The sequence below is a fragment of the Schistocerca cancellata genome, chromosome 2, assembly GCF_023864275.1.
Source record: "Schistocerca cancellata isolate TAMUIC-IGC-003103 chromosome 2, iqSchCanc2.1, whole genome shotgun sequence".
NCBI classification, from domain to species: Eukaryota; Metazoa; Arthropoda; class Insecta; order Orthoptera; family Acrididae; genus Schistocerca; species Schistocerca cancellata.
In genome coordinates this window covers 433036164-433049945 of record NC_064627.1, presented here as the reverse complement: position 1 = coordinate 433049945, position 13782 = coordinate 433036164, and the positions used below count along the sequence as shown (strand labels likewise).

Below are 13782 nucleotides of genomic sequence, written 5' to 3'. Positions count from 1 at the left end.
GTACATGTCACTAAATGGTATTGTATTACCTGTGTTTAAACTGTCATGCTGTGACCAAATAAATGGTTGATGGTTTCTTACAACCATGTATTGTATTGTGTCTGGAGTTAGAACACCTGGCACTGAGGAGAACTTTTGTGTGCTCAACCTCATTCACTGTTTTTTCATGGAACTTCTCCATGGAGGTGGTACTTAATCACTCTTCCACCAGCAACAACTTACTACAGCTGCATCGGAAAAACTCATGGCTATGGTGACTGCTAGGTGCACCTGTTGCTATTTTTGTCTTACAGTGACACTGTTCAAGATTGAGAAGCTTATGAAAAATGGCTCTGCCACCACTTTGTTGCATTTAGGATGATGAACTAGGACACTTGTAAGGCTTTGTTTTTATCGTGGATTTCTCCTTGCATGTACCAGTTGTTGCGTCAGTTGGCCCCTTTGCAGGAATCAGCTCCACTCTGCTTTCATGAAATGTGTCATCTGTTATCTTCTTATCATTGCAAGCACACCCATATCATTGCCACTCACATAGAACTTTACTAGTGCCGCAAGTAGTCACATTAGTATTATTGGGCTTGGGCAGCAGAACTGCAGGTTTTGAGCCATTATTGAAACTTCCAAATAATATTATGCAGTCTCCAAAGTTAGAAATATAATCATCTGTCTGGTATTCGATAAGGAAGCTCATCAGAGTGCCCTTCACTGTAAGGATGTGTCCTAAACATGTGTCCTAAACATCCATTTAAGTCTCCCATGCTGTGGCCCACCAAATTGAACTGTGAGGGGTGTCGCAGTCATTGATAGTGAGCCACATCAGTGCATAGCAATGGGCTCACCGAGTATAGAGGATGTTGATGCTATTCAAAGCAGGAAACCTGGCCACAATTGACAGCCCCATTGGCAACAACAACAAGGACACCATGCAGCACTTCTGTCATGTCCCTCTTATTTTGTGCAACATGAGAGAGCTGCATGCTCCAGGCAGTGGGTGTTGTGCCACGACTGTCACAAGAAAAGCTGCATTGCATCATTTTGTTGTTCTCAGCCTTCCTCAGAACAAATGGACTTTGACATTGATTCTGTTTCATCATTGTCTACAGATCAGAATAAGCTCTTTATTGAAATGTTTATGCTGAATAAACCATTATCCCTGCAAGTGGACAGTTTCACTCCTCAGCTCTCAGACATATACAAAACTGGCCTCCATACCATTGCTTCATGTCAAATGCCGTCTGTTAAACTACAGTAGACAACATATTCCTGTTCTTGATCATTTACTGTTGCCAAGACTGAGAAATCTGTCGTACATGCTATCACATATTTGGTTGTTAATGATCCTCATAGTGAAAATTTGTTTGGTTAGTTGCTTTCGTTTCTTTTGACTTTTCTGTTACTGACACTGTACATCTACTATCAGATCATATTCCCTATCAAGACATAGATTCATTGTGTTCTGAATTTTTGGATTTGTTTTTGAGGGATTAGGGTGTGTGAAAAACTTCACAGTCCACATCACACTTAAACCTTCAGCTCAGCTGTGTTATTGCTGGTTGTGATCCTTACCTGTGTCCTTATGTGAACAAGTTAAGTCTGAACTAGATTGGTTGACATCACTAGGCATCATTCACCACTTTTAACAAGTGAGTGCGGCTACTTCATTGGTGGTTGTCAAAAAACTGTTGGGTCAGCTCTGACTTTGTGGAGACTTTAAAGTTACCATCAATGCACAGTCTGTTACTGACACATACCTGTGCCTTGAACTGATGAATTACTTGCAAAAATGGCTGGGGGGCCAATTCTTTTGCAGGATTGACTTACCTGGGGCCTACCTGCATGTTCCATTAATGACACATGAAAATAATTGCTTGTTGTGACATGCCTTTTGGTCTTTATCAATATCAATGTTTAATGTTTGGGGTGGCTAATGTCCCAGCTATTTGCCAATGCTTTTTGGAGCAAGTAACAGTGGAGGTTCTTTGCTACATCAACTATCCTGATGATATTGTAGTGATGGACACTACAACAGAAGAACACTTACATAACCTCCATTCTCTCTTTGCAGTTTTGCAAACCATACGCTTTACGTGTAATCTTACTAATTCAGAATTTTTTCAATGTGCTTTTGTGTATCTGGGTCATGAACTTTCCAGATAAGTTGTTAGACCCCTGGAACACCATGTTGCTGCTAAAATGGTTTTGACTTGTCCAATGCATCTATGGGAACTGCTAGTGTTTCTTAGTAAAATAACACACTATCACAGGTTTCTTCCAGGTGCTATCACTCTGGCTCACTCCCTGCACTAATTGCTTCACAAAAATATTCCTGTCCAGTGGTCACCAGACTGTGAGCATGCATTTGTGCAGCTTGCAATCACATTATGCTCCGTGCCTTGCCTCGCATCTTTCCAACCTGGGCAACCTAGTGCTTTTGTCTCCAAAACGCTCAACACAGCTCAGCAGCACCATTCACAAGTTGAAAAATAAGTCCTTGTGATCATTTATGCCATAAAGAAATTTCATGTATTCTTATACAGTACAAAATTCCACTTAGTCACAGACCATAAACGTTTAGTTTCCTTGTTTCATCCATCAGTTTCTTTACCTGACAAAGCTCCTCATTGCATTCACCATTGGGCCTTATTTTTATTGAGATATAATTGAGATATCCATTTCCGCCCTACATTGCAGTACACATTGTCTTGGCTGCTAATGGGGTCCGATCCTTTGTTTGATCAGGAAGAACTGTTGAGTTTTCCTTTTGACACAGAAGCAAGACAGACTATTGATGATTTCCCAATTACTAGTACCAGGACTGCATCAGCAGTAGCTGTGGACCCAATGCTTAAACAAGTTGGGTTCATGATACAACACAGGTGGCCTGACAGTCAACGGGGCTGGGCATCTGACCCATTGTGAAACTTCTATGCTCTCTGTCATGATCCTTCCCTGTAGGATGATGTCATTCTCTTGTCAATGGAAGGGGGTCCTCCACATGATGTGATTCCAGAAATGTTGGCTAGGGAGGTTATCAACCTGTTACATAAAGGTCATTGGGAAGTCTCCCACTCTAAAATGTTGTAACGTCAGCACAAATTCTGGCCCAGTATTGATCGCAAGGTGGAGCTCCTGGTCACAACATACTGCAAGTGCTCAAATCGACAAGTGGCCCCTGGCATTGTTTCTCCCTTTCGCCAGCACTCACACTACCTTGAGAATTGACTTTGCTGGACCTGTTTTTAGAAACTTTTTGGTTGTTGGTTAATGACCTTTTCTGAAATTTCCTTTCGTTGTTTCTTGTCCATCTATCACAGCAGATGATTCAGTCAAGGCACTGTCAGAAATTTTTTCTTCTGAACATCTACCTTGTGTGGTCGCTTTGGACAATGATCCTCAGTTTTTTGCTCAGTCAGTGGCATCCGCCATGTCACCGCACCTCCCTCTCATCTGCAATCCAGTGGTATGTGGTCTTTCAAAACACAAATGCGCAAATATGTCATGGAATTTCTGTGAAAGAGACCCTTATACTCTTTCTCATTTCTTATAGAGTGACTCCAGTCAGGGGCATGGGCCCGGCCGAACTCTTACATGGCCGACAGCTATGTATGGTGTTCCATCTCCTACTGCTGTATAGGCATCTTGCAGTGCCACTGATGTCACAGAAGCACGGCAACTATTGACGATTTCCCAATTACTAGTTCCAGGACGGCATCAGCAGTAGCTGTGGACCCAATTCCCAGAACTCCAGTTCAGACAACATCCACATTGGATTCCACACATCTTCCCAGTCAGTAAGGGAGCCATGTGTTCATGGCACAGACAGACAAGCATCTTGTGGTATGTCAGTAGACTCAGTTGTGCCCTCGGGTGGGCGCTGACACCTCTCTGCAGACCACTGCACCAATGCCTCTTCCATTGGCATTGCTGTTCACTATGGGCAGCACCCATCCAGGCCATGCCCGCCCACCCTCCTAACATGATTTCTGGCTGCTCTGTCAGTGGCCAGGCCCCCTACAGGCAATTCAGGTTGGCCTCTATATGCCCCTGTGGTGCCTTTTCTCATGATGGGGGGGGGATGTTGCATGTATACTGGGACTTTGTAAGTGCAACCACAGGCACCTCCTGCGCCTGTGCAGGGACTTCTGATGCTGATGCAGGTGCCTCCTACACTAGTGCCACCAACATTACCGCTGGACACTATGGCTTCCCAGCTCACTGTTCCTGGCGTTGAGTCCAATGTTGACATGACCACTGCCCCTGGGGTAGGGGGGTCTTCAGCTCCTCTCCTGGAGCGGGAGGAAAACATGTGAGACCATGCTCGCACCATTTCTGCTCCTACTCGCTGGTCCATGCACACCAGGAACTGTTTGTGCCTAGGAGTATGGATATGTCAGTCATCAGTGCATTGAAGAGGAGCTGTCATCTGATCACTCTTTGCCCCCACCCACAAGGAAGGAGGAGTGTAGTAACCCAAACATTACTACACCTCTGCCACCACTAACGTGGCATGTGTCACACACTTGAATATCATGCTGTTTAGTTTTTCCAGACCCCCACCAGAGAATGCCCGTCATGGACGCTATGCAGTTGCCTGCAACCAATAGGCAACAGCTCCTGGTGGGCAAATGTTCTTTATATTGCCAAGCACCATGTGCAGCTGGCAGTCTTGTACATATCACTAACCAGTATTGTACTACGTATGTTTATGCTGTCACATAATGCTCTAATAAATAGTTGTTGGATTTTCACGAGCATATCTTTTATTGTGTTCAGAGTTAGTGGACTTACCATTTACTACCTTTGACCTCGTACACTCTCTGATACTTGGCTCTTCATCTTTGTGTCCCCACACCCGGAGAAGAGGTGGAGGTCTCTCAGCTGGGGATCTGAATGATCTGTCCCCCTCCTTTCAAAGCTTTCACAAACTATCCCTCTCTTCTCTGTAAAAAAGGAATGAACAGTTCTAAAAGCTAGTGTAAATGTTTCCAATTTTTTATGTGTCTATTGGCAGTACTTTGTCCAGTCCTGTCTCCTTGTAATATTGTTGTATACTTTGTCTCATTCTGCTTCCCTGTAGCTTTACATTCTTGCTGGAATGGAGAGAAAATGTTGAATGAATAAATGAATGAGTTATGGAATGAATGGAGGATTTATTTATTTATTCCTGTGATTCAGACTGATAGCATGCTTTGTTAAAACAAAGTTTATGCTCTGAAGTATTTAAACTGTTGTTACCTACATCGCAAGTACCCGTATTTCTTAAAAAAGTTGTATAACAAGCAATAATGTTTTATAAATAGGACTCCATATTTGTAGATGTAAAATATTTTTTTGAAAAATATTATTGGATGGAAATTAGCAGTGCAGTGATAGTTTGTTGTTAATACGGTATACAAATTAATTTTATGTGATATCTTTCTGTATGTTACTATATTTCTTGACTCACAGCATGTCACAGAAGGTTCTCCTCTTTTATGGGATCTGCTGGAGACAGTGAATGAATAATAAAGAAATTTCTCTGAAAGTTATGTTGTACTGCCATTCTATAACACTCAGTTTTTTTAGTGCGTCATTAGGTCTTCGGTCATGAATTAAAATTAGCTAAACAGTATGCAGTCAGTCATTTAATGTAATTGTGTAACTGTTATTTTGTAACTTGAGAATTGATGATATTAATTTTTCATTACAGCAGTATTACGAAAAGAGATTGCCACTCTCCATACAGAGGAGGCACTGAATCACAGGTAAGCACAATGAACATTTAAATATTTAGTAGTCTTGTGATTGCTGCTCAATGCCTCCTCTATATGGTGAGTAACAATCTGTCCTTTTTATAATATTGCTGTTATTCCATCCTGACTTTCCATTTCTTATTTTTCATTACATTTAAATTATTTCAGATATTATTCAGAATGAAATATGAAGCAAATGCAGTCACATATATGCAGTCTAAACAGAACTTCACTGTGAAGGCTCGCAGAGGAATTGTTTTATCTGCTGGAACTATTGGCTCTGCAAAACTTTTAATGTTATCGGGAATAGGACCAAAGAAACACTTGGAAGAAAATATGGTAACATTTGTCTACTTTTTGTGTATACACTTAAGCAATTGTTTTCTTATAATGTGTCAGAAATGAAGTCCAGTCTCTTTATCATCTCATTGGTATTTTGAGGTTTATCTATGAAGTAAGAATTTGTAGTCATTAAAATAAAAGAAAATAAACAAAATATGTTTCTTAACAATGGAATAAGAAACAAAATAATTCACCATATAATGAAGATAATGGCGAGCTGACAGTTATATGAAAAATAAAAATTTGACATCACAGCTCAGGCTTTTGAATTGCAGTCTTCACCAGAGCACAAATACAGAGGAGCATTTTATGAGTTCTCCTGCCTGACTGTGCTAATCAGCTTCTCAACTTCTCTCTTATACAATTAGTTGTTGTCTTTACTCATTCCACTGTATGTATTCCATTGCATATTTATCAGGAAGCTTTTACACTATCTGTTTCCATGTATTCCATTTTCTGATTCATTTATCACTGAAAGTACAAGGCAGTGTCTCACTTTGTCAGTGAGAGGTGGTACATAAAAATGGGTCCAGATATTTCACTGCAACTATGGCTTTACTCGCTAGCAAAAGAATACCTCTATAAAATAATAAATATGAAGAAAACACCTCTTATCAGGTGGCATTAGGTACAGCCAGAAATATAAGATGGCTCACATGGTAACTTTTGAAGAATGGTTATAGCCCATGCAAATTGCAGGAAAGGTTTGGAAGAAGTGAGACTATCAGGCTATTTAGGAGGAAGGGCATCCTGGTGTCTTGGCAAAGCTATATACAACATAAAAAGTTGATCAGATTACATAATGGATTAATCTTCTATTTCATATTGTTCTGTTGCACTAGCATTGTCTTGTAGATATTGTCACATAATGACCACACTCAAGTTCAAATCTGAAAGTAGGGTTGTCAATGAAATACAACACTTAGCACTGAAAGTACATTTATTAAAAACTCCTATGTACAACAAGAACAGAACTGAACTCCTGGATGAAGAGTGAAGCTATTCGTACAGACATCAAGTATTCCAAAATGCTGCTCTGTTACAAAATAAATAAACAAAAGATACTTCAACAACCTTCCAGAAATGATAAATACTAAGTAATGTATAATTGCTGGTGGCCATGTTTGAAATAGCAACTTCCAGCATGCCAGCCAATGACGTCAACCATTACTGTATGCATCACAATTTGCAGCAATATCCCTAATAAACTGTCATGAATTGAGTGATGCAAAGACTAACTAGATTTTGTCTGAGTGATGCAAAGACTAACTAGATTTTGTCCAGTTGTTTACACAAAGGGAAAATTTAAAACAAAACTATAGAAAGCCAAATATCAGCTAAAAATATTGAAGTGGAAGACCAGTGAGCATGTGAATTGAGTCAATGAAACAGCAGATAGACTAGCCTCATTGTTGATGGAATTTCCATGGAATTCAACATAGGTCGTAGTTTAGCTTACAATATATCCATGATGGACTTGGTTGTAGAAAGTGTGTAACTGGTGGGTACTGAGGTATCTCCCTGACAATCACATTGATGCTTATCAAACAGGTGTCTCAGGGACACTTGAGCCATTGTGCACATGAAGGAGATGCTTGCATGGGTGAAATTATGGCAGGAGATATGTCTTGGGTACAGTAGACTAAGAACTAATCAGAGGACTGGAAACTCTCATTATCACCAGTTAAAAACAAGTTCAGGATACTGGTATCCACCAGGAATCTCATGCTTACAATCTTTAGAGATCTCAAGAACTTTCATCTACATCTACATATATACTCCACAAGCCACCCAGGGGTATGGCGGAGGGCACTTTACATGCCACTGTCATTACCTCTCTTTCCTGTTCCAGTCGCATACGGTTCGCGGGAAAAACAACTGCCGGAAAGCCTCAGTGCTCATTCGAATCTCTCTAATTTTACATTCATGATCTCCTCGGGAGGTATAAGTAGGGGGAAGCAATATATTCGGTACCTCATCCAGAAACGCACCCTCTCGATCCTGAACAGCAAGCTACACCATGATGCAGAGCGCCTCTCTTGCAGAGTCTGCCATTTGAGTTTGCTAAACATCTCCGTAACGCTGTCAAGCTTACCAAATAACCCTGTGACAAAATGCGCTGCTCTTCTTTGGATCTTCTCTATCTCCTCTGTCAACCCGACCTGGTACGGATCCCACACTGATGAACAATACTCAAGTATAGGTCGAACGAGTGTTTTGTAAGCCACCTCCTTTGTTGATGGACTACATTTTCTAAGGACTCTCCCGATGAATCTCATCCTGGCACCCACCTTACCAACAATTAATTTTATATGATCATTCCACTTCAAATCGTTCCGTACGCATACTCCCGGATATTTTACAGAAGTAACTGCTACCAGTGTTTGTTCCGCTATCATATAATCATACAATAAAGGATCCTTCTTTCTATGTATTGGCAATACATTACATTTGCCTATGTTAAGGATCAGTTGCCACTCCCTGCACCAAGTGCCTATCTGCTGCAGATCTTCCTGCATTTCGCTGCAATTTTCTAATGCTGCAACTTCTCTGTATACTACAGCATCATCCGCGAAAAGCCGCATGGAACTTCCGACACCATCTACTAGGTCATTTACATATATTGTGAAAAGCAGTGGTCCCATAACAATCCCCTGTGGCACGCCAGAGGTTACTTTAAAGTCTGTAGATGTCTCTCCATTGAGAACAACATGCTGTGTTCTGTTTGCTAAAAACTCTTCAATCCAGCCACACAGCTGGTCTGATATTCCGTAGGCTCTTACTTTGTTTATCAGGCGACAGTGCGGAACTGTATCGAACGCCTTCCGGAAGTCAAGGAAAATGGCATCTACCTGGGAGCCTGTATCCAATATTTTCTGGGTCTCATGAACAAATAAAGCGATTTGGGTCTCACATGATCACTGTTTCTGGATCCTACAGAGTAGATTCTGGTTTCCAGAAATGACATGATACGTGAGCAAAAAACATGTTCCAAAATTCTACAACAGATCGATGTCAGAGATATAGGTCTATAGTTTTGCGCGTCTGCTCAACGACCCTTCTTGAAAACTGGAACTACTTGTGCTCTTCTCCAATCATTTAGAACCTTCCGTTCCTCTAGAGACTTGCGGTACATGGCTGTTAGAAGGGGGGAAGTTCTTTTACGTACTCTGTGTAGAATTAAATTGGTATCACGTCAGGTCCAGTGGACTTTCCTCTGTTGAGTGATTTCAGTTGCTTTTCTATTCCTTGGACACTTATTTCGATGTCAGCCGTTTTTTCATTTGTGTGAGGATTTAGAGAGGGAACTGCAGTGCAGTCTTGCTCTGTGAAACAGCTTTGGAGAAAGGTGTTCAGTATTTCAGCCTTACGCGTGTCATCCTCTGTTTCAATGCCATTATCATCCCAGAGTGTCTGTATATGCTGTTTCGATCCACTTACTGATTTAACGTAAGACCAGAACTTCGTAGGATTTTGTATCAATTTGGTACATAGAATTTTACTTTCGAATTCACTGAATGCTTCATGCATAGCCCTCCTTATGCTAACTTTGACATTGTTTAGCTTCTGTTTGTCTGAGAGGTTTTGGCTGAGTTTGCAGTGAAGCTGCATTTGCAGTGAAGCTCTCTTTGCTTTTGCGGTGGTTTCCTAACTTTGTTGTTGAACCACTGTGGGTTTTTCCCATCCCTCACAGTTTTACTTGGCATGTACCTGTCTAAAACACATTTTATGATTGCCTTTGAACTTTTTCCATGAACACTCAACATTGTCAGTGTCAGAACAGAAATTTTCGATTTGATCTGTTAGGTAGTCTGAAATCTGCCTCCTATTACTCTTGCTAAACAGATAAACCTTCCTTCCTTTTTTTATATTCCTATTTACTTCCATATTCAGGGATGCTGTAATGGCCTTATGATTGCTGAGTCCCTGTTCTGCTCTTACAGAGTCAAAAAGTTCGTGTCTGTTTGTTATCAATAGGTCCAAGATGTTATCTCCATGAGTCGGTTCTCTGTTTAATTGGTGCAGTACCAGGGAATCAGATGCACTGTGGTGAATGCTTGCTATGGTGACATATTGATAACGCAGTTGAGGCCTATCAAATCAGTAGGGTGGTCACTTCTCTCTCTAGTACTGCTCTGCTGTAAGAATGCACACCTCCATACAGTTGCACATCATTGCACATTATAAGGATATGATCTGAAATATCACATGTAAAACATTTTCCTTATAGCCTAAACTGCCCATCATCATATTTTCACTTGTTTGGACCTTTGACTGAATGTTTGTGGGAGAAGATGCTTGCAAATAATTGTGAAGTCACTGGGATAGTGTGAAGATGGTTAAGAGCCACAACAAACACTTTTGTTTTGTAGGCATCTGTAAACTTGTTCGCCGGCCGCGGTGGTCTAGCGGTTCTGGCGCTGCAGTCTGGAACCGCGGGACTGCTACGGTCGCAGGTTCGAATCCTGCCTCGGGCATGGGTGTGTGTGATGTCCTTAGGTTAGTTAGGTTTAAGTAGTTCTAAGTTCTAGGGGACTTATGACCTAAGATGTTGAGTCCCATAGTGCTCAGAGCCATTTGAACCATTTTGTAAACTTGTTCAAGCCAACATATGTTGCAAATCGGAGTTATTATGTCAAAAAATAAACCACAAACATTTCTGTAAGTCTCTCAGATAAAGATCTGTAATAAGATACACATTATTTAATGACTCACTCATGTTCATTGATAACAGCTCTCTTTGTTGACTATTCTAAACATTTTTTATCAAAAAGTTTTTCTCATTTTCGTTTTCATTGAACCACATATTATACCTTTTACCGAACTATAGGTATAGATACTCAGAATAATTGCATGAATTGGTTTTGAGGTAATGGATGAACCTGTGGCTAAGCTTGTTGCACTGGTTTAAGGAGAAACACTGTAAGGTTAATTCTGTATTGTGTGCTGTGCATTAATTCCATGTGATTCTACAAGGAGGCAGAATTTTCAGCACTGAGAAGGAAAAATGAATGCCCGGGAGTAACATTTGGTGATCCAGAATTTAATCAGTCTTGTTTGTACTGCACTATTTTTAATAGGTATTCAAAAGACACTATCCCGTGGCAACTTCATTTACAGATGGTATGCTCAGTGTTTTAGAAATAGATTACCTCTGTAATGGAAACAACAGTTAGCACCCCAACTTCCTTCCTTGCACTGTAACATGAAAGATGTATCTAAATATTGACAGGTTTTGCCACTGCAGTGTGAAGATGTTAACAATTTGTTTCTGATAGATGATGGTACACCATCTCCTTCCCTTGGGAGGTCAGTCAGTTGCAAATTAATAACTTCCATGATGACAGATTGGACATGTTGCCCCTGTAATCATATACTCTGTCTCTGATATCTTATTCAGCAGATTAAAAACTATAAGGTGGTGGTGTGTGAAGCACCACATCTCTGTACCTCCTCTACCTGCAATGAAATGATTACAGGACAGAAACAGGGACTCAGAATTGTAGTAGTAGTAGTAGTAGTAGTAGTAGTAGTAGTAGTAGTTTTATTCATCCATTGATTGCTCTTAAAAGGATATTTGGACAGGTTGTGCAGTTGCAGTTTAAGAACAAAAAAGTAACAACAAAATTTAAAAATACTGAATTGTTTATACATTCTTGCTGAGAGTTACATCATAATACAAAAAGCTAATGGTGCTCTGTTCATTTAGTCTGCCTTCATTGCTGAATAGTATGCATGTCTGACTGCCATGTGGAGGACCTTGATTCCATTCTTGGTACTGCGAGGGATTTATCCTTGGTGGGAGGATTGGAATGGGGTCCACTCAGCCATGTGAGGTCAGTTGAGGAGGTAGTTGACTGAGTAGTAGTGGCTCCAGGTCAGGAAAACTGACAATACCTAAAAGAGCAGTTTACTGACCCCATGCCCATCCATACCACATCCAGTGTCCTATTGGCAGAGGAAAACGTGGCAATTGGTCAGTATCAGTGGGCCCATCAGGGCCTACAGATGGAGTTTACATTTTTTTATTCTGTTCATTTATTTCTCAACACAGATCACTGCATTCACTATCGGCTGACATCAGCACCATGATGTCCACCTGCTTAACTGAATGGTAACTTGCTTGCCTCCCATGCAGTGGGCCTGGTTTTGATTCCTGGCCGAGATGGAGATTTTCTCCACTCGTGGACTGGGTGTTGTGTTGTCTTCATCATCATTTCATCCTCATTATCAGCACGCAAGTCGCCCAATGTGGCGCCGACTGAAATAAGACTTGCACTTGGCAGCCGAACTGAATGGAGCCTCCCGGCCAACAGTGCCATACAATCATTTCATTTCAGCACCATGATTATGATGATGATGATGGTTTGTGTCCATTTTATGTTTTCCAACTTGTTTACTTGCAGAGTTGGCATCCCTCCATAATCAGCAGAATGTTGATCGAAGAAAGAAGAACAAGATTTTGTTATTTTCCATTACAGAGCTTTTGTGTAAGATTTTTCAAAGAAAAAGAAAAACATTATGTGTGAAATTGCTTTCTTTAAACATACACGCAGGCATATTGGAGTATGCGTAGGTTGGTGTGAACTGTCAGATGCGTGGACATAGTGAGCATTCATAAATACCTTTTAGTAAAATCAGTGAGTTTTTGGTTTGTAACTATGCTCTGGTGTACTTGCTAGACACTCATGTGCACCGCATTTATTGCAGTGATTTGATAAAACATTAGAACTTAAATTCTGAACAGCCTGTTACATAACAGTTTACAATTCAATTAATCTTTTATCATCGTTTTCTTGTCATCAGATTGATGTTTTGCAAGATCTTCCAGTTGGGAACAACCTTCAAGATCACATAACAACAGCTCCTGATCTGCTTGTACTAAATACATCATTATTGCTTTCTCCACTTGACATTGTTTCACCATCAGCAGCTTGGGCGTATTTTATTAATGGAAAAGGCAAGTAGATGATACATTGAGCACAACAAAGAAAAACTGTTGGAATTATATGAAGGTTTTGAAGCCGTTTTGTGATTTATAATGAACCAACAATGTTATGTCATTCTCTCTCTCTCTCTCTCTCTCTCTCTCTCTCTCTCTCTCTCTCTCTCTTTCTCTCAGCAGCAGTTTATAGTGTAAGCCTCTGGTAGTTCTTTCTCTTTTCATTTTTAGAAAATGCCAGCTTATATAACTTTATCTGCACTTTGTTAGTAGAAAATTCTGCCAGAATGTAAATAATTTAGCAGTAGAGGTAACAACTCACTGAATAGTAGAGGTATTAATGTCAACGGGCACATAAGCAAGACTGATAACTTTGCTAGCTTTCAGACAAAGCCTTTTAAAAATTTGTACTGTATTTCTACAGCTATAACTGTTCCAAGAGTTACAATGAGTTTAAGTATGTGAAGTGTGGGGGAACTTTCAGAAACTGCGAGATTCTTTAATAATATTGGGCTCCTCAGTTTGATAATACAGTTACGGATAGTTAAAAAATATTCTACTCTTTTGACCAGCTAAGATTATCTAGAATCTCTAGTTACGGCATGCAGAACATAAATAACATGAATACATAGCAGTTCAACTTAATTTCTGCTTAAAGACAACATAAAATAGTTACAAAATCACAGAAAATAGCAAAAATTTTTAGTTAAAATGACCAAAAATGGTTTGAAATCTTTCATTGCTCAGAACAAAAAGTGGAATTAC

The 13782-nt window shown here is 40.3% G+C and overlaps 1 protein-coding gene across 2 annotated transcripts in view; it reads left to right on the top strand.

Annotated features, from left to right (window-relative positions):
* LOC126161908 (glucose dehydrogenase [FAD, quinone]-like) overlaps positions 1-13782 on the top strand; it is a 181560-nt gene that overhangs the window by 125165 nt on the left and 42613 nt on the right. For both annotated transcript variants that reach the window (XM_049918069.1, XM_049918070.1), the window contains exons 6-7: positions 5901-6071; positions 12882-13035. In XM_049918069.1, the coding sequence (XP_049774026.1) occupies positions 5901-6071; positions 12882-13035 (325 nt within the window). The remainder of the gene's footprint in view (positions 1-5900; positions 6072-12881; positions 13036-13782) is intronic.